Source organism: Eriocheir sinensis, chromosome 57 (assembly GCF_024679095.1).
Source record: "Eriocheir sinensis breed Jianghai 21 chromosome 57, ASM2467909v1, whole genome shotgun sequence".
Lineage (NCBI taxonomy): Eukaryota > Metazoa > Arthropoda > Malacostraca > Decapoda > Varunidae > Eriocheir > Eriocheir sinensis.
In genome coordinates this window covers 5,773,799-5,786,298 of record NC_066565.1, presented here as the reverse complement: position 1 = coordinate 5,786,298, position 12,500 = coordinate 5,773,799, and the positions used below count along the sequence as shown (strand labels likewise).

The window sequence follows — 12,500 nt, the reverse complement described above, 5'->3', positions numbered from 1 at the left end:
CCGCCGCAAACCACACCTGTCCTGGACCTTCCTTCTGTGCATCAAGAACATCAGTATTAAGGTAGGAACCGCGGGCCATAGTTTCAAACATCAGCGCGGTAGTTTGACCATTCTGAGTGAGGGATGTAAAGAAACTCTCATTAGAACGTGATAGACTTGACACAAATTTAACATGGTTTTTGTAGGAGTTCTGGGCATTTCCGGGGGTAGTTTAATGACCCTGGTGGTAGTTTGACCCTTGGGATATAAAGAAACACTCATTAGAACTTGATAGACTTGACACATATTTGACACAGTTTTTGCAGGAGTTTCGGGCATTTCCGGGGGTAGTTTAATGACCCTGGTGGTAGTTTGACCCTTGGGATATAAAGAAACACTCATTAGAACTTGATAGACTTGAGACATAATTGACACTGTTTTTTTAGGAGTTCCGGGCATTTCCGGGGGTAGTTTAATGACCCTGGTGGTAGTTTGACCCTTGGGATATAAAGAAACACTCATTAGAACTTGATAGACTTGAGACATAATTGACACTGTTTTTTTAGGAGTTTCGGGCATTTCTGGGGGTAGTTTAATGACCCTGGTGGTAGTTTGACCCTTGGGATATAAACACTCATTAGAACTTGATAGACTTGACACATATTTGACACAGTTTTTGCAGGAGTTTCGGGCATTTCCGGGGATAGTTTAATGACCCTGGTGGTAGTTTGATCCTTGGGATATAAACACTCATTAGAACTTGGTAGACTTGACACATATTTGACACAGTTTTTGCAGGAGTTTCGGGCATTTCTGGGGGTAGTTTAATGACCCTGGTGGTAGTTTGACCCTTGGGATATAAAGAAACACTCATTAGAACGTGATAGACTTGAGACATAATTGACACGGTTTTTATAGGAGTTTCGGGCATTTCCAGGGTTAGTTTAATGACCCTGGTGGTAGTTTGACCCTTGGGATATAAAGAAACACTCATTAGAACTTGATAGACTTGACACATATTTGACATGGTTTTTATAGGAGTTCCAGGCATTTCCGGGGGTAGTTTAATGACCCTGGTGGTAGTTTGACCCTTGGGATATAAAGAAACACTCATTAGAACTTGATAGACTTGACACATATTTGACACGGTTTTTAAAGGAGTTCCGGGCATTTCCAGGGGTAGTTTAATGACCCTGGTGGTAGTTTGATCCTTCTTCTGTATGAGGGACGTAAAGAAACACTCATTAGAATCTCATTTTTGGCCTTTGGAAGTAGACGCTTTTAAGAATAAGAATAGAATAAGAATAAGAATAGGGCTTTTAAGAATACTAACCTATGTATGTGTGTATTTACCTGCTTGTACTTACGTAGCTGTACTTACGTTATCATATTTACCTAGTTCTATGTTCCTAGTTGTATTCACCTCCACTTCTCCTCACAGATTCACGAGTACGCCGAGATCTCGTTAGCTCTCTACACCGGTGACCCTCGGGAAGGCCAGCATCGCCCCCTCACTGAGTCCTTCATCATCCCGTCAACCGGCAACAACCAGGCCATCCTCGGGGAACTTAAGTGCCTATTTACGGTGTGTCTTGGTGTGTGAGGGGGTTGGGGTGGGGGGAGGGGGCAGGATGTATGGATGGGTGTGGGTGTGTGGGGAAGGGAGTGAGTGAGTGTGTTTGTGCATGTATGTCTGAGGGGTGTGTGGTGTGATATGGGTGTGTGGGTGGGTGGGTGTAGATTGATGTATTTACCTAGTTGTAGTTTCACAGGGCCTGGGCTTTACGCTGGTGTGGTCCCGTCTCCGTATCTACATTTATCCAACTCTTCCTTAAAGCTTTGCACACTCCTCGCCGATACTACATCCTCACTTAGTCTGCTCCAAACCTCTATATTTCTTGGCGGGAAGCTATGTTTCTTTATGTCTCTCAAGCATCTTCCCTTCCTCAAATTTTTACTATGTCCTCTTGTGTTCCTGCTGGTAATTCCTTCTTTTAGTAGTAACTCCTCGTTGTCTACTTCTTCCATTTTGCTCAGTAATTTGTAGATTTGTATTAGGTCTCCCCTTTCTGTGGGTGTGAATGTATGTGTGTGTGTGGGTGGGTGAAGGGACCCTACATTGCCAACAGGTTTGCTTAGTTGGCTGTTCCGTCCACCATTCCGTTTACATAGATTAGGAGCATTATGCATGTTATCACGGAACCCTGTGGGACTCTCCTTGTTACTGCACTTGTGTCCTTTCTTAACTATCCTTATCTGTTGGTCTCAGAAAATATCATGTTCACTCCTGAAGGCTTAATTAGTCCTGTATACTTTAACCTGGTAGCAGCGACGGGCCAAATTTGTGGCTTTACCATGTAGCAGCAACGGGCCAAATTTGTGGCTTTACCGTGTAGCAGCGACGGGCCAAATTTGTGGCTTTACCATGTAGCAGCAACGGGCCAAATTTGTGGCTTTACCATGTAGCAGCGACGGGCCAAATTTGTGGCTTTACCATGTAGCAGCAACGGGCCAAATTTGTGGCTTTACCATGTAGCAGCGACGGGCCAAATTTGTGGCTTTACCATGTAGCAGTGACAGGCCAAATTTGTGCCATGATATAAACCCCCAAAAATAGATGATACATAATCTGATCACAAATGCTTTGATACATATGAAATGGTTTGTGTGAGGGGTGATTTTTTCTCATTTTTCTCGCTTGGAGGGACCATTAAGAAACATGATCCCCGCTGCTACCGGGTTAACCTCCACATTAGCTGTTTGTGGGGTACCTTGTTGAAAGCTTTCTTCATACTAATAACACACACAGGCTTCTCTTTCTCCTCGTCCCCACCTCCTCACATACACAACTCTCTCTCCCTTGTCTCCATCTCCCTCCTTCTTACACTCTATCCCTCTCTCTCTCCCTCTCATGCATCCTTCTCTCTCCTCTTGTCCCCATCCCTCTCTCACATACATATTCATCCCTCCTCTCCCTCTCTAACACACACCTTTTCCTTTCCCTTGCCAGGACCTCAACACACACCTACTAGACAGCAACCAGATCTGGCTCATCGGCACAGTCATCCGCCACGGCTGCATGGCCATGAAGGAGAGTGACCCACGCAAGTCTATGGCTGGCGAGAAACCCAGCACGCCTTCTGCGGACTCCCTGAGAAGGTGGGTGGAAGGGCTGGAACTTGGGGCAGGAGGGAGAAGCATGTTTAGTGAGGGTGCAGGAGGGAAGGAGGATGGTAGATGGTTTTATGGTGAGGGAAGTGGCACAAGGGCAAAAACCACACAGAAAAAAGCCTGTGAATAGCAAAAAAATAGCCTGTAGTTGTTGGTGAGGAAAGGTTATCATGAATGTTTTAGAAATAGGGAATGGCAGAGGTTGTAAGTGAAGGGCAGAGTCATGTTTTTGAGGTTGCCAGAGGGAATTGGATGAGGATGGTAGATGTAGATGAGGGAAGGTTATCATTATGGTTTGAGAATTAGGCTGGGTTCACACGAGACACTTTTTAGTGGTCAGTGGCCACCACAAAAAATGGTTTCCACGAAAAATGGTGAGTAGGTGCACCCTGCACACGAGCCACTTGGTGACGGCCACTCATGAGGTCAGTACGTGGCGTTATGGATCTCGTAGAGGTAGCAGCTGTCTGTGCTCTCTTGGCAAAAAGCTCAGAAGAAAGTACTGGGTTCACCCCATAGTTAGCAACTGACTCCTGCGTCTAGCATTCCACACATCATTTACAGAGCTAAAAGAGCACCCTGAAATTTTTTTTTTACTACTTCAGGAAGTCACAGGACAGCTTTGATCATCCTATGAGAGTAATTGGTCCACGTATAACACGGCAGGACATCAACGTGAGGAAGTGTGTGCCAGTAGAAGAGAGACTTGCGGTAATCTTAATGTAAGGCTGAACATGAAGAATATAAAGTCACATTAGATGTAATTTTTTTACATAATTCAGCAGTCTTTGCGGTTACATGACATTTCCACTTTCTACTTCTGGGTAAATAAAACTACCACATTCAGTAATTATAATCCACACCAGAATCAATTAATATGCAAAACTGTGAAACAAAATGAAACATTAATTCTGAAAGCATGTAGGACCTTATTCATCATGTCCTGAACACAAGTTATGCGTGAAGGTCATACTTATACATCATTATGACAGTCAAAATTCATAAAGGTCAAGACAGAGGGAATGTGGCGGGTGGCAGGGTGGTGGCAGGGTAGTGGCTCGTGTGCACGCTGCCATTTGAAACAACAGTATCTAGCGCTGGCCACGGTGGCGTGGTCGGAAAAATGACTCCGCCTGCCACAACTTGCCACTGTTTTGTGGTGACCACAAAAAAGTGGCCCGTGTGCATGCACCCATAGAGATGTGTGTGTTCTATTTTGACCGTTATTTTGTGGCGGCCGCTGACCACTGCAAAGTGGCTCATGTGCATGCACCCATAGAGATGTGTGTGTTCTATTTTGACCGTTATTTTGTGGCGGCCGCTGACCACTGCAAAGTGGCTCATGTGAATCCAGCCTAAGGGAATGGCAGAGGCTGTGAATGGGTGAGGGGCATAGAGGAATGTATTTGAGGCTGACAGATAGAATTGGACGAGGATGGCTGTAGGTGGTGGTGGGGTCATTTAATAGGTTTGGGAGCTAGAGAATGGCAGAGGCTGTGAATGGGTGAGGGGCATACAGGAATGTATTTAAGTTTGACTGAAGATTTTTTAGGAGGATGGTAGATGTAGATGAGGGAAAGCTGTTAAAGTCTATGAGCCAGGGAATTGTGGAAACTGTGAGTGTGAGAGAGACTGAGAGTAATGATGTTAGGGTGATACAGCCAAAGAGTAATGATGTTAGAGGGATACAGCTACCACTCATCACCCTCACCACCCCCACAGACCCTTTGGAGCCATCGTCATGGACCTCACCGAACAAATCAGGAAGAAGAAGGACTCTGTGTTGGCCGGGTTGCCTCAGATGGATGATGACGAGTGCGCTCCCCTGTACATGTGAGTAACCACCCCTCGTTGACGCCACACTCTGACAAGGCTGCCTTAGTCGCCCCTCCGGTATCCACGCTCAAGTATTCTATAGGTTTATCAATAGCTGTGTCTTAATCACCCTTTCCTTAATGTCACGTTCGTTGATTTTATGTGTTTATTGATAGCGGTGTATTTTGATTATCTTTCTGTTCTTACACACACACACACACACACACAAAAAAAAAAAAAAAAAAAACACACACACACACACACACACACACACACACACACTTTCCTTCCTTGCCTTTCCCTTCCCTTCCCTTCCCTTCCCTTCCTCTCCTTTCCCTTCCCTTCCTCTCCTTTCCCTTCCCTTCCTCTCCTTTCCCTTCCCTTCCTTCCCTTTCCTTCCCTTCCCTTCCCTTCCTTTCCTTCCCTTCCCTTCCCTTCCTTCCTTTCCTCTTCTTCTCTTCCCTTTCCTTCCCTTTCCTTCCCTTTACACACACACACACACACACACACACACACACACACACACACACACACACACACACACACTTTCCTTCTTTCTTCCTTTCCATTCATCCCTTTATTTTCCTTTTCCTTCCTTCCTTCCTTCCTTCCTTTCTTTTCCTTCCTTCCTTCCTTTCTTTTCCTTCCTTCCTTCCTTCCCGTCCTTCCCTTCCTTACCTTCCTTGCCACATCTTCCTTCCCTTCCCTTCCTTCCCTTCCTCCCCTTCCTACCCTCCCTTCCTATCCCTTCCTTCCTATCCCTTCCCTTTCTTTTCCTTCCTTCCCTTCCTTCCTTTCTTCCTTCCCTTCCATTCCCTTCCCGTCCCTTTACACACACACACACACACACACACACACACACACACACACTCTTTCTAACATAGCTGAATCACTTTTCAACACTAACTATTATTATTATTATTATTATTATTATTATTATTATTATTATTTGTACATCTGAGAAAGTACAAATATACCTTAATATACAAAGTCTGTCACTCCAACACACTGATACAGACTAATAACCTCTCAAGATCGCAGTATCACCTACACACACACACACACACACACACACACACACACACACACACACGGCTAAGGCATGTACCCCAGCCTTACCATTACACACACACCTGTTGTTCCGCCCACAGGTGTTCGGAGAAGGACACGATGGATCTGCGGAAGCTGATGTCGGCGCGCGGGGATGCGACGAGGGAATTGAGTCAGCAGGGGCTCTGGTTCTCTGTGCAGGCCATGAACGGGGACGTGAAGCAGGTGTGTGCGTGTGTGTGTGTGTGTGTGTGTGGGTGTGTGCTGGCGTTCTTACTTGTTGATTTTCTTACCTATAAATAGTGCGTATGAAGTGTGTGTGTGTGTGTTTGTGTGTGTGTATTTACTTAATTGTATATACCTAGTTCTGACATGCGGGAAAAGAGCTACACTCGCGCTGTCCCGTCTCCATATCCGCTGTGTGTGTGTGTGTGTATCTATGTAACTACTGGTATCTGCTTGTACACACACACACACATACACACGCTGTCACATATATGCACAAGGAGACATGAAAAGATAACACACACACACACACACACACACACACACACACACACAAACACACACGGCCAGCAAACATCGCCTTACACACCTCCCTTTCTCCCCCACACAGCTAAAGGAATCGAACTGTCTGGAGGTGCGAGAGGTTCCTGTTGCCTACCGTCTTGGACTGAGCGACGTAATCATGCCGGGGGATGTGCGGAACGACCTCTACGTCACCCTGCAGTCCGGGGAGTTCTCGAGGGGCGCCAAGACCTCGGACCGTAATGTTGAGGTCACCGTGAGGATATGCGACCAAAGTGGAAGAGTTGTGCCTGTGAGTGTGTGTGTGTGTTTGTGTGTTTGTGTGGACGTTGAATGCAAGTTGATGTTGATAAATGTGAATAAGCGTTTGAAAGAATGAATGAAGTTAATGTACTGTGTTAGGGATAAGGCTTTTAAATAGTTTAGGGGCTGAGAAGGATAAATGTGAGTGTGTGTTTGTGTGGACGTTGAATGCAAGTTGATGTTAATGAATGTGAATAAGCGTATGAAAGAATGAATGAAGTTAATGTACTGTGTTAGGGATAAGGTTTTTAAATAGTTTAGGGGCTGAGAAGAATAGATGTGAGTGTGTGTGTGTGTGTGTTGATGTTGAATGCAAGTTGATGTTAATTAATATGAATAAGCATATGAAAGAATGAATGAAGTTAATGTACAGTGTTTGGGGTATGGTTTGTAAATAGTTTAGGGACCGAGAAGGATAAATGTGAGTGTGTGTTTGTGTGGACGTTGAATGCAAATTGATGTTGATAAATGTGAATAAGCGTATGAAAGAATGAATGAAGTTAATGTACTACAGTGTTTGGGGTAAGGTTTGTAAATAGTTTTGGGACTGAGAAGGATAAATGTGAGTGTGTGTTTGTGTGTTTGTGTTGATGTTGAATGCAAATTGATGTTGATAAATGTGAATAAGCATATGAAAGAATGAATGAAGTTAATGTACTGTGTTTGGGGTAAGGCTTGTAAATAGTTTTGGGACTGAGAAGGATAAATGTGAGTGTGTGTTTGTGTTTTTGTGTGGACGTTGAATGCAAGTTGATGTTAATTAATATGAATAAGCATATGAAAGAATGAATGAAGTTAATGTACAGTGTTTAGGGTAAGGCTTGTAAATAGTTTTGGGACTGAGAAGGATAAATGTGAGTGTGTGTTTGTGTGTTTGTGTGGACGTTGAATGCAAGTTGATGTTGATAAATGTGAATAAGCGTTTGAAAGAATGAATGATGTTAATGTACTGTGTTAGGGATAAGGTTTTTAAATAGTTTTGGGGCTGAGAAGGATAAATGTGAGTGTGTGTTTGTGTTTTTGTGTGGACGTTGAATGCAAGTTGATGTTGATAAATGTGAATAAGCGTATGAAAGAATGAATGAAGTTAATGTACTGTGTTTGGAGTAAGGTTTTTAAATAGTTTAGGGGCTGAGAAGAATAGATGTGAGTGTGTGTTTGTGTGTGTTGATGTTGAATGCAAGTTGATGTTGATAAATGTGAATAAGCATATGAAAGAATGAATGAAGTTAATGTACTGTGTTTGGGGTAAGGCTTGTAAATAGTTTAGGGGCTGAGAAGGATAAATGTGAGTGTGTGTTTGTGTGGACGTTGAATGCAAGTTGATGTTAATGAATGTGAATAAGCGTATGAAAGAATGAATGAAGTTAATGTACTGTGTTTGGGGTATGGTTTTTAAATAGTTTAGGGGCTGAGAAGAATAGATGTGAGTGTGTGTGTGTGTGTGTTGATGTTGAATGCAAGTTGATGTTGATAAATGTGAATAAGCGTTTGAAAGAATGAATGAAGTTAATGTACAGTGTTTGGGGTAAGGCTTGTAAATAGTTTAGGGACTGAGAAGGATAAATGTGAGTGTGTTTTTGTGTGGACGTTGAATGCAAGTTGATGTTAATTAATATGAATAAGCATATGAAAGAATGAAGAAGTTAATGTACAGTGTTTGGGGTAAGGCTTGTAAATAGTTTAGGGGCTGAGAAGGATAAATGTGAGTGTGTGTTTGTGTTTTTGTGTTGATGTTGAATGCAAGTTGACGTTAATTAATATGAATAAGCATATGAAAGAATGAATGAAGTTAATGTACAGTGTTTGGGGTAAGGCTTGTAAATAGTTTAGGGACTGAGAAGGATAAATGTGAGTGTGTGTTTGTGTGTTTGTGTTGATGTTGAATGCAAGTTGATGTTGATAAATGTGAATAAGCGTATGAAAGAATGAATGATGTTAATGTACTGTGTTTGGGGTAAGGTTTTTAAATAGTTTAGGGGCTGAGAAGGATAAATGTGAGTGTGTGTTTGTGTTTCTGTGTGGACGTTGAATGCAAGTTGATGTTGATAAATATGAATAAGCATATGAAAGAATGAATGAAGTTAATGTGCTGTGTTTGGGGTAAGGCTTGTAAATAGTTTTGGGACTGAGAAGGATAAATGTGAGTGTGTGTTTGTGTGTTTGTGTGGACGTTGAATGCAAGTTGATGTTGATAAATATGAATAAGCATATGAAAGAATGAATGAAGTTAATGTAGTGTTTGGGGTAAGGCTTGTAAATAGTTTTGGGACTGAGAAGGATAAATGTGAGTGTGTGTTTGTGTGGACGTTGAATGCAAGTTGATGTTGATAAATGTGAATAAGCATATGAAAGAATGAATGAAGTTAATGTAGTGTTTGGGGTATGGTTTGTAAATAGTTTTGGGACTGAGAAGGATAAATGTGAGTGTGTGTTTGTGTGGACGTTGAATGCAAGTTGATGTTGATAAATGTGAATAAGCATATGAAAGAATGAATGAAGTTAATGTAGTGTTTGGGGTAAGGTTTGTAAATAGTTTTGGGACTGAGAAGGATAAATGTGAGTGTGTGTTTGTGTGTTTGTGCGGATGTTGAATGCAAGTTGATGTTGATAAATGTGAATAAGCATATGAAAGAATGAATGAAGTTAATGTAGTGTTTGGGGTATGGTTTGTAAATAGTTTAGGGGCTGGGAAGGATAAATGTGAGTGTGTGTTTGTGTTTCTGTGTGGACGTTGAATGCAAGTTGATGTTAATTAATATGAATAAGCATATGAAAGAATGAATGAAGTTAATGTAGTGTTTGGGGTATGGCTTGTAAATAGTTTTGGGACCGAGAAGGATAAATACCCTATACTACCACCACCCCTATTACGACCACATCCCTATTACCATCACCATGACCACTCCACCCCCCATTCCCCCAGGGCGTCATCCACCCCGGGTGTCGCGTGGGGCCCCTGAATGAATACCGCTCCGTCACCTACCACCATGAGCCCAAACCTAAGTGGGCCGAGACGTTCAAGATCACGCTGCCCATCGACGAATTTGAGAAGGACCACATCAAGTTTACGTTCAAGCACAGGTGGGTTGTGGAGGTGTTTGGTGTGTGTGTGTTGGACGAGTCTGGTGTTTATCTTTCTTTTTCTGTTCTTAGTTTCTCTATTCTGGAGAGCGAAAAAATGGTATCAAGTTCGTCTTCAAATACATGTTCGTGAGGGTGCTTGGCGTTTGGAGATGTGTGTGTCCAGTTGAGGAAAGCTATGAAAACGTGGTCTGCAGAAGTGTTTTAATTTTGCTTTTTCAGAGGAGGAGGAGGTGTGTTTGTGTGTGTGTGTGTGTGTTCGTTTTCAAATCCATGTTCGTGAGGGTGCTTGGCGTTTGGAGGTGTGTGTGTCCAGTTGAGGAAAGCTATGAAAACGTGGTCTGCAGAAGTGTTTTAATTTTGCTTTGTCAGAGGAGGAGGAGGTGTGTTTGTGTGTGTGTGTATGTGTGTGTGTGTGTGTGTGTGTGTGTGTGTGTGTTTACCTAGTTGTGAAATACAGGAAAAGAACCGTACTAGGTGTGTGTGTGTGTGTGTGTGTGTTTACAGCAAAGGAGACAGTTCAAGGACGTAAAAAAAACAAAACAAAAAAAAAAACAATATTAAAGAAAAAAAGTAAGTGTATTTACCTAGTTGTGAAATACAGGAAAGGAGCTGTGCTAGGTGTGTGTGTGTGTGTGTGTGTGTGTGTGTGTGTTTACAGCAAAGGAGACAGTTCAAGGGCGTAAAAAAAAAAAATAAACAAAAAAAAAAAAAAAAAGTCAGTTTATTTACCTAGTTGTAGTTCTCATGTGGTCCGGTCGCTGTATCCATAACCCAGTCTTTCCTTTACCTGCTGGACACTCTTTTCCGTCACAACATCCTCCCTTAAAAACAGGTGAATGTGAAAGCTTTGCAGGAAACAGATTATAGCATGAAAATGAACAGAAAATACAGTCCTCCCTCTAATAGTACGGTTTCCAATAGTTCGGTTTTGGTTCTATACGGATTGTCACAGAAGATCTTTTACGATTTTTAAATTTCCTGCTTGTCGGGAAATTTTAAAATCCTAAAAAATCTTAGAAAATCGACATAAAACCAAAACTGAACTCTTGGAAACCGTACTATTTGAGGGACGGCTGTATCGCAATGAGGAGCAAATCTGACTTGAACGCAACCACTCATACGCAGAAAATTACCATCATCATATAAAATGCAATTAATTCATTCCACGCATCCACCGCTCTGTACGCAAAACTGAATTTCTTGACATCATTTAATCACCTTCCTTTCATCACCTTCATACTATGTCCTCTTAGTTGTCTTGCTCCTTCCTCTCTTGTTTAACCCGGTAGCAGCGACGGGCCAAATTTGTGGCTTTACTGTGTAGCAGCGACGGGCCAAATTTGTGGCTTTACCGTGTAGCAGCGATGGGCCAAATTTGTGGCTTTACCGTTTAGCAGCGACGGGCCAAATTTGCGGCTTTACCGTGTAGCAGCGACGGGCCAAATTTGTGGCTTTACCGTGTAGCAGCGACGGGCCAAATTTGTGGCTTTACCGTGTAGCAGTGACGGGCCAAATTTGTGGCTTTACCGTGTAGCAGCGACGGGCCAAATTTGTGGCTTTACCGTATAGTGGCGACGGGCCAAATTTGTGGCTTTACCATGCAGCAGTGATGGGCCAAATTTGTGGCTTTACCGTGTAGCAGCGACGGGCCAAATTTGTGGCTTTACCGTGTAGCAGACGGGCCAAATTTGGGGCTTTACCATGTAGCAGCGACGGGCCAAATTTGTGGCTTTACCGTGTAGCAGCGACGGGCCAAACTTGTGCCATGATTTAACCCCCCCAAATAGATGATACATAAACTGATCAGAAATGTTTTGATATGTATTATGAAATGGTTTGTGTGAGTGATGATTTTTTCTTATTTTTCTCGCTTAGAGGGACCATTAAGAAACATGATCCCCGCTGTTACCAGGTTAATAGCAGTATGTGTGTGTGTGTGGATGTGTGTGTCAGCCAATCCACCCCTTACCCATGCTGTCCATCACCCGCAGGTCAACCAACGACGCCAAGGACAAGAGTGAGAGGCCGTTTGCTATGTCGTTCGTCAAGCTGGTGCAGGACAACGGGACGACCCTGCAGAACACCAAGCATGACCTGATTGTCTACAAGGTGTGTGTGTGTGTGTGTGTATGTGTGTGTGTCCCTACCTAAGTTCATGTTGTCCTGTCTCCATATCGACTTTTTTCCAACTCTGCTTTGAATTCGTGGATCTTCTTAGCTGTGTGTGTGTGTGTGTGTGTGTGTGTGTGTATTTACCTAGTTGTGCGTGTGTGTGTGTGTGTGTATTTACCTAGTTGTGTGTGTGTGCGTGTGTGTGTATTTACCTAGTTGTGTGTGTGTGTGTGTGTGTGTGTATTTACCTAGTTGTGTGTGTGTGTGTGTGTGTGTGTGTGTGTGTATTTACCTAGTTGTATTTACCTAGTTGTGTGTGTGTGTGTGTGTGTGTTTGGTCATAGTATACAGTTAAAGTCAACATTCTGTCCCTCCACACCACCACAGATCGACAACAACAAGTGGAATGTGCCAAACTTAACATATTCACTCATTCCCCAACCTTCACATCCCTC

General features: G+C 43.0%; 1 protein-coding gene across 2 annotated transcripts in view; it reads left to right on the top strand.

The window, feature by feature from the left end:
* Positions 1 to 12,500, top strand: part of LOC126984723 (dedicator of cytokinesis protein 1-like) — a 64,342-nt gene that overhangs the window by 7,939 nt on the left and 43,903 nt on the right. For both annotated transcript variants that reach the window (XM_050838727.1, XM_050838726.1), the window contains exons 6-13: positions 1 to 61; positions 1,421 to 1,564; positions 2,990 to 3,138; positions 4,873 to 4,983; positions 6,117 to 6,240; positions 6,632 to 6,835; positions 9,773 to 9,930; positions 11,925 to 12,042. The exon at positions 1 to 61 is cut by the window's left edge and continues 32 nt beyond it. In XM_050838727.1, the coding sequence (XP_050694684.1) occupies positions 1 to 61; positions 1,421 to 1,564; positions 2,990 to 3,138; positions 4,873 to 4,983; positions 6,117 to 6,240; positions 6,632 to 6,835; positions 9,773 to 9,930; positions 11,925 to 12,042 (1,069 nt within the window). The remainder of the gene's footprint in view (positions 62 to 1,420; positions 1,565 to 2,989; positions 3,139 to 4,872; positions 4,984 to 6,116; positions 6,241 to 6,631; positions 6,836 to 9,772; positions 9,931 to 11,924; positions 12,043 to 12,500) is intronic.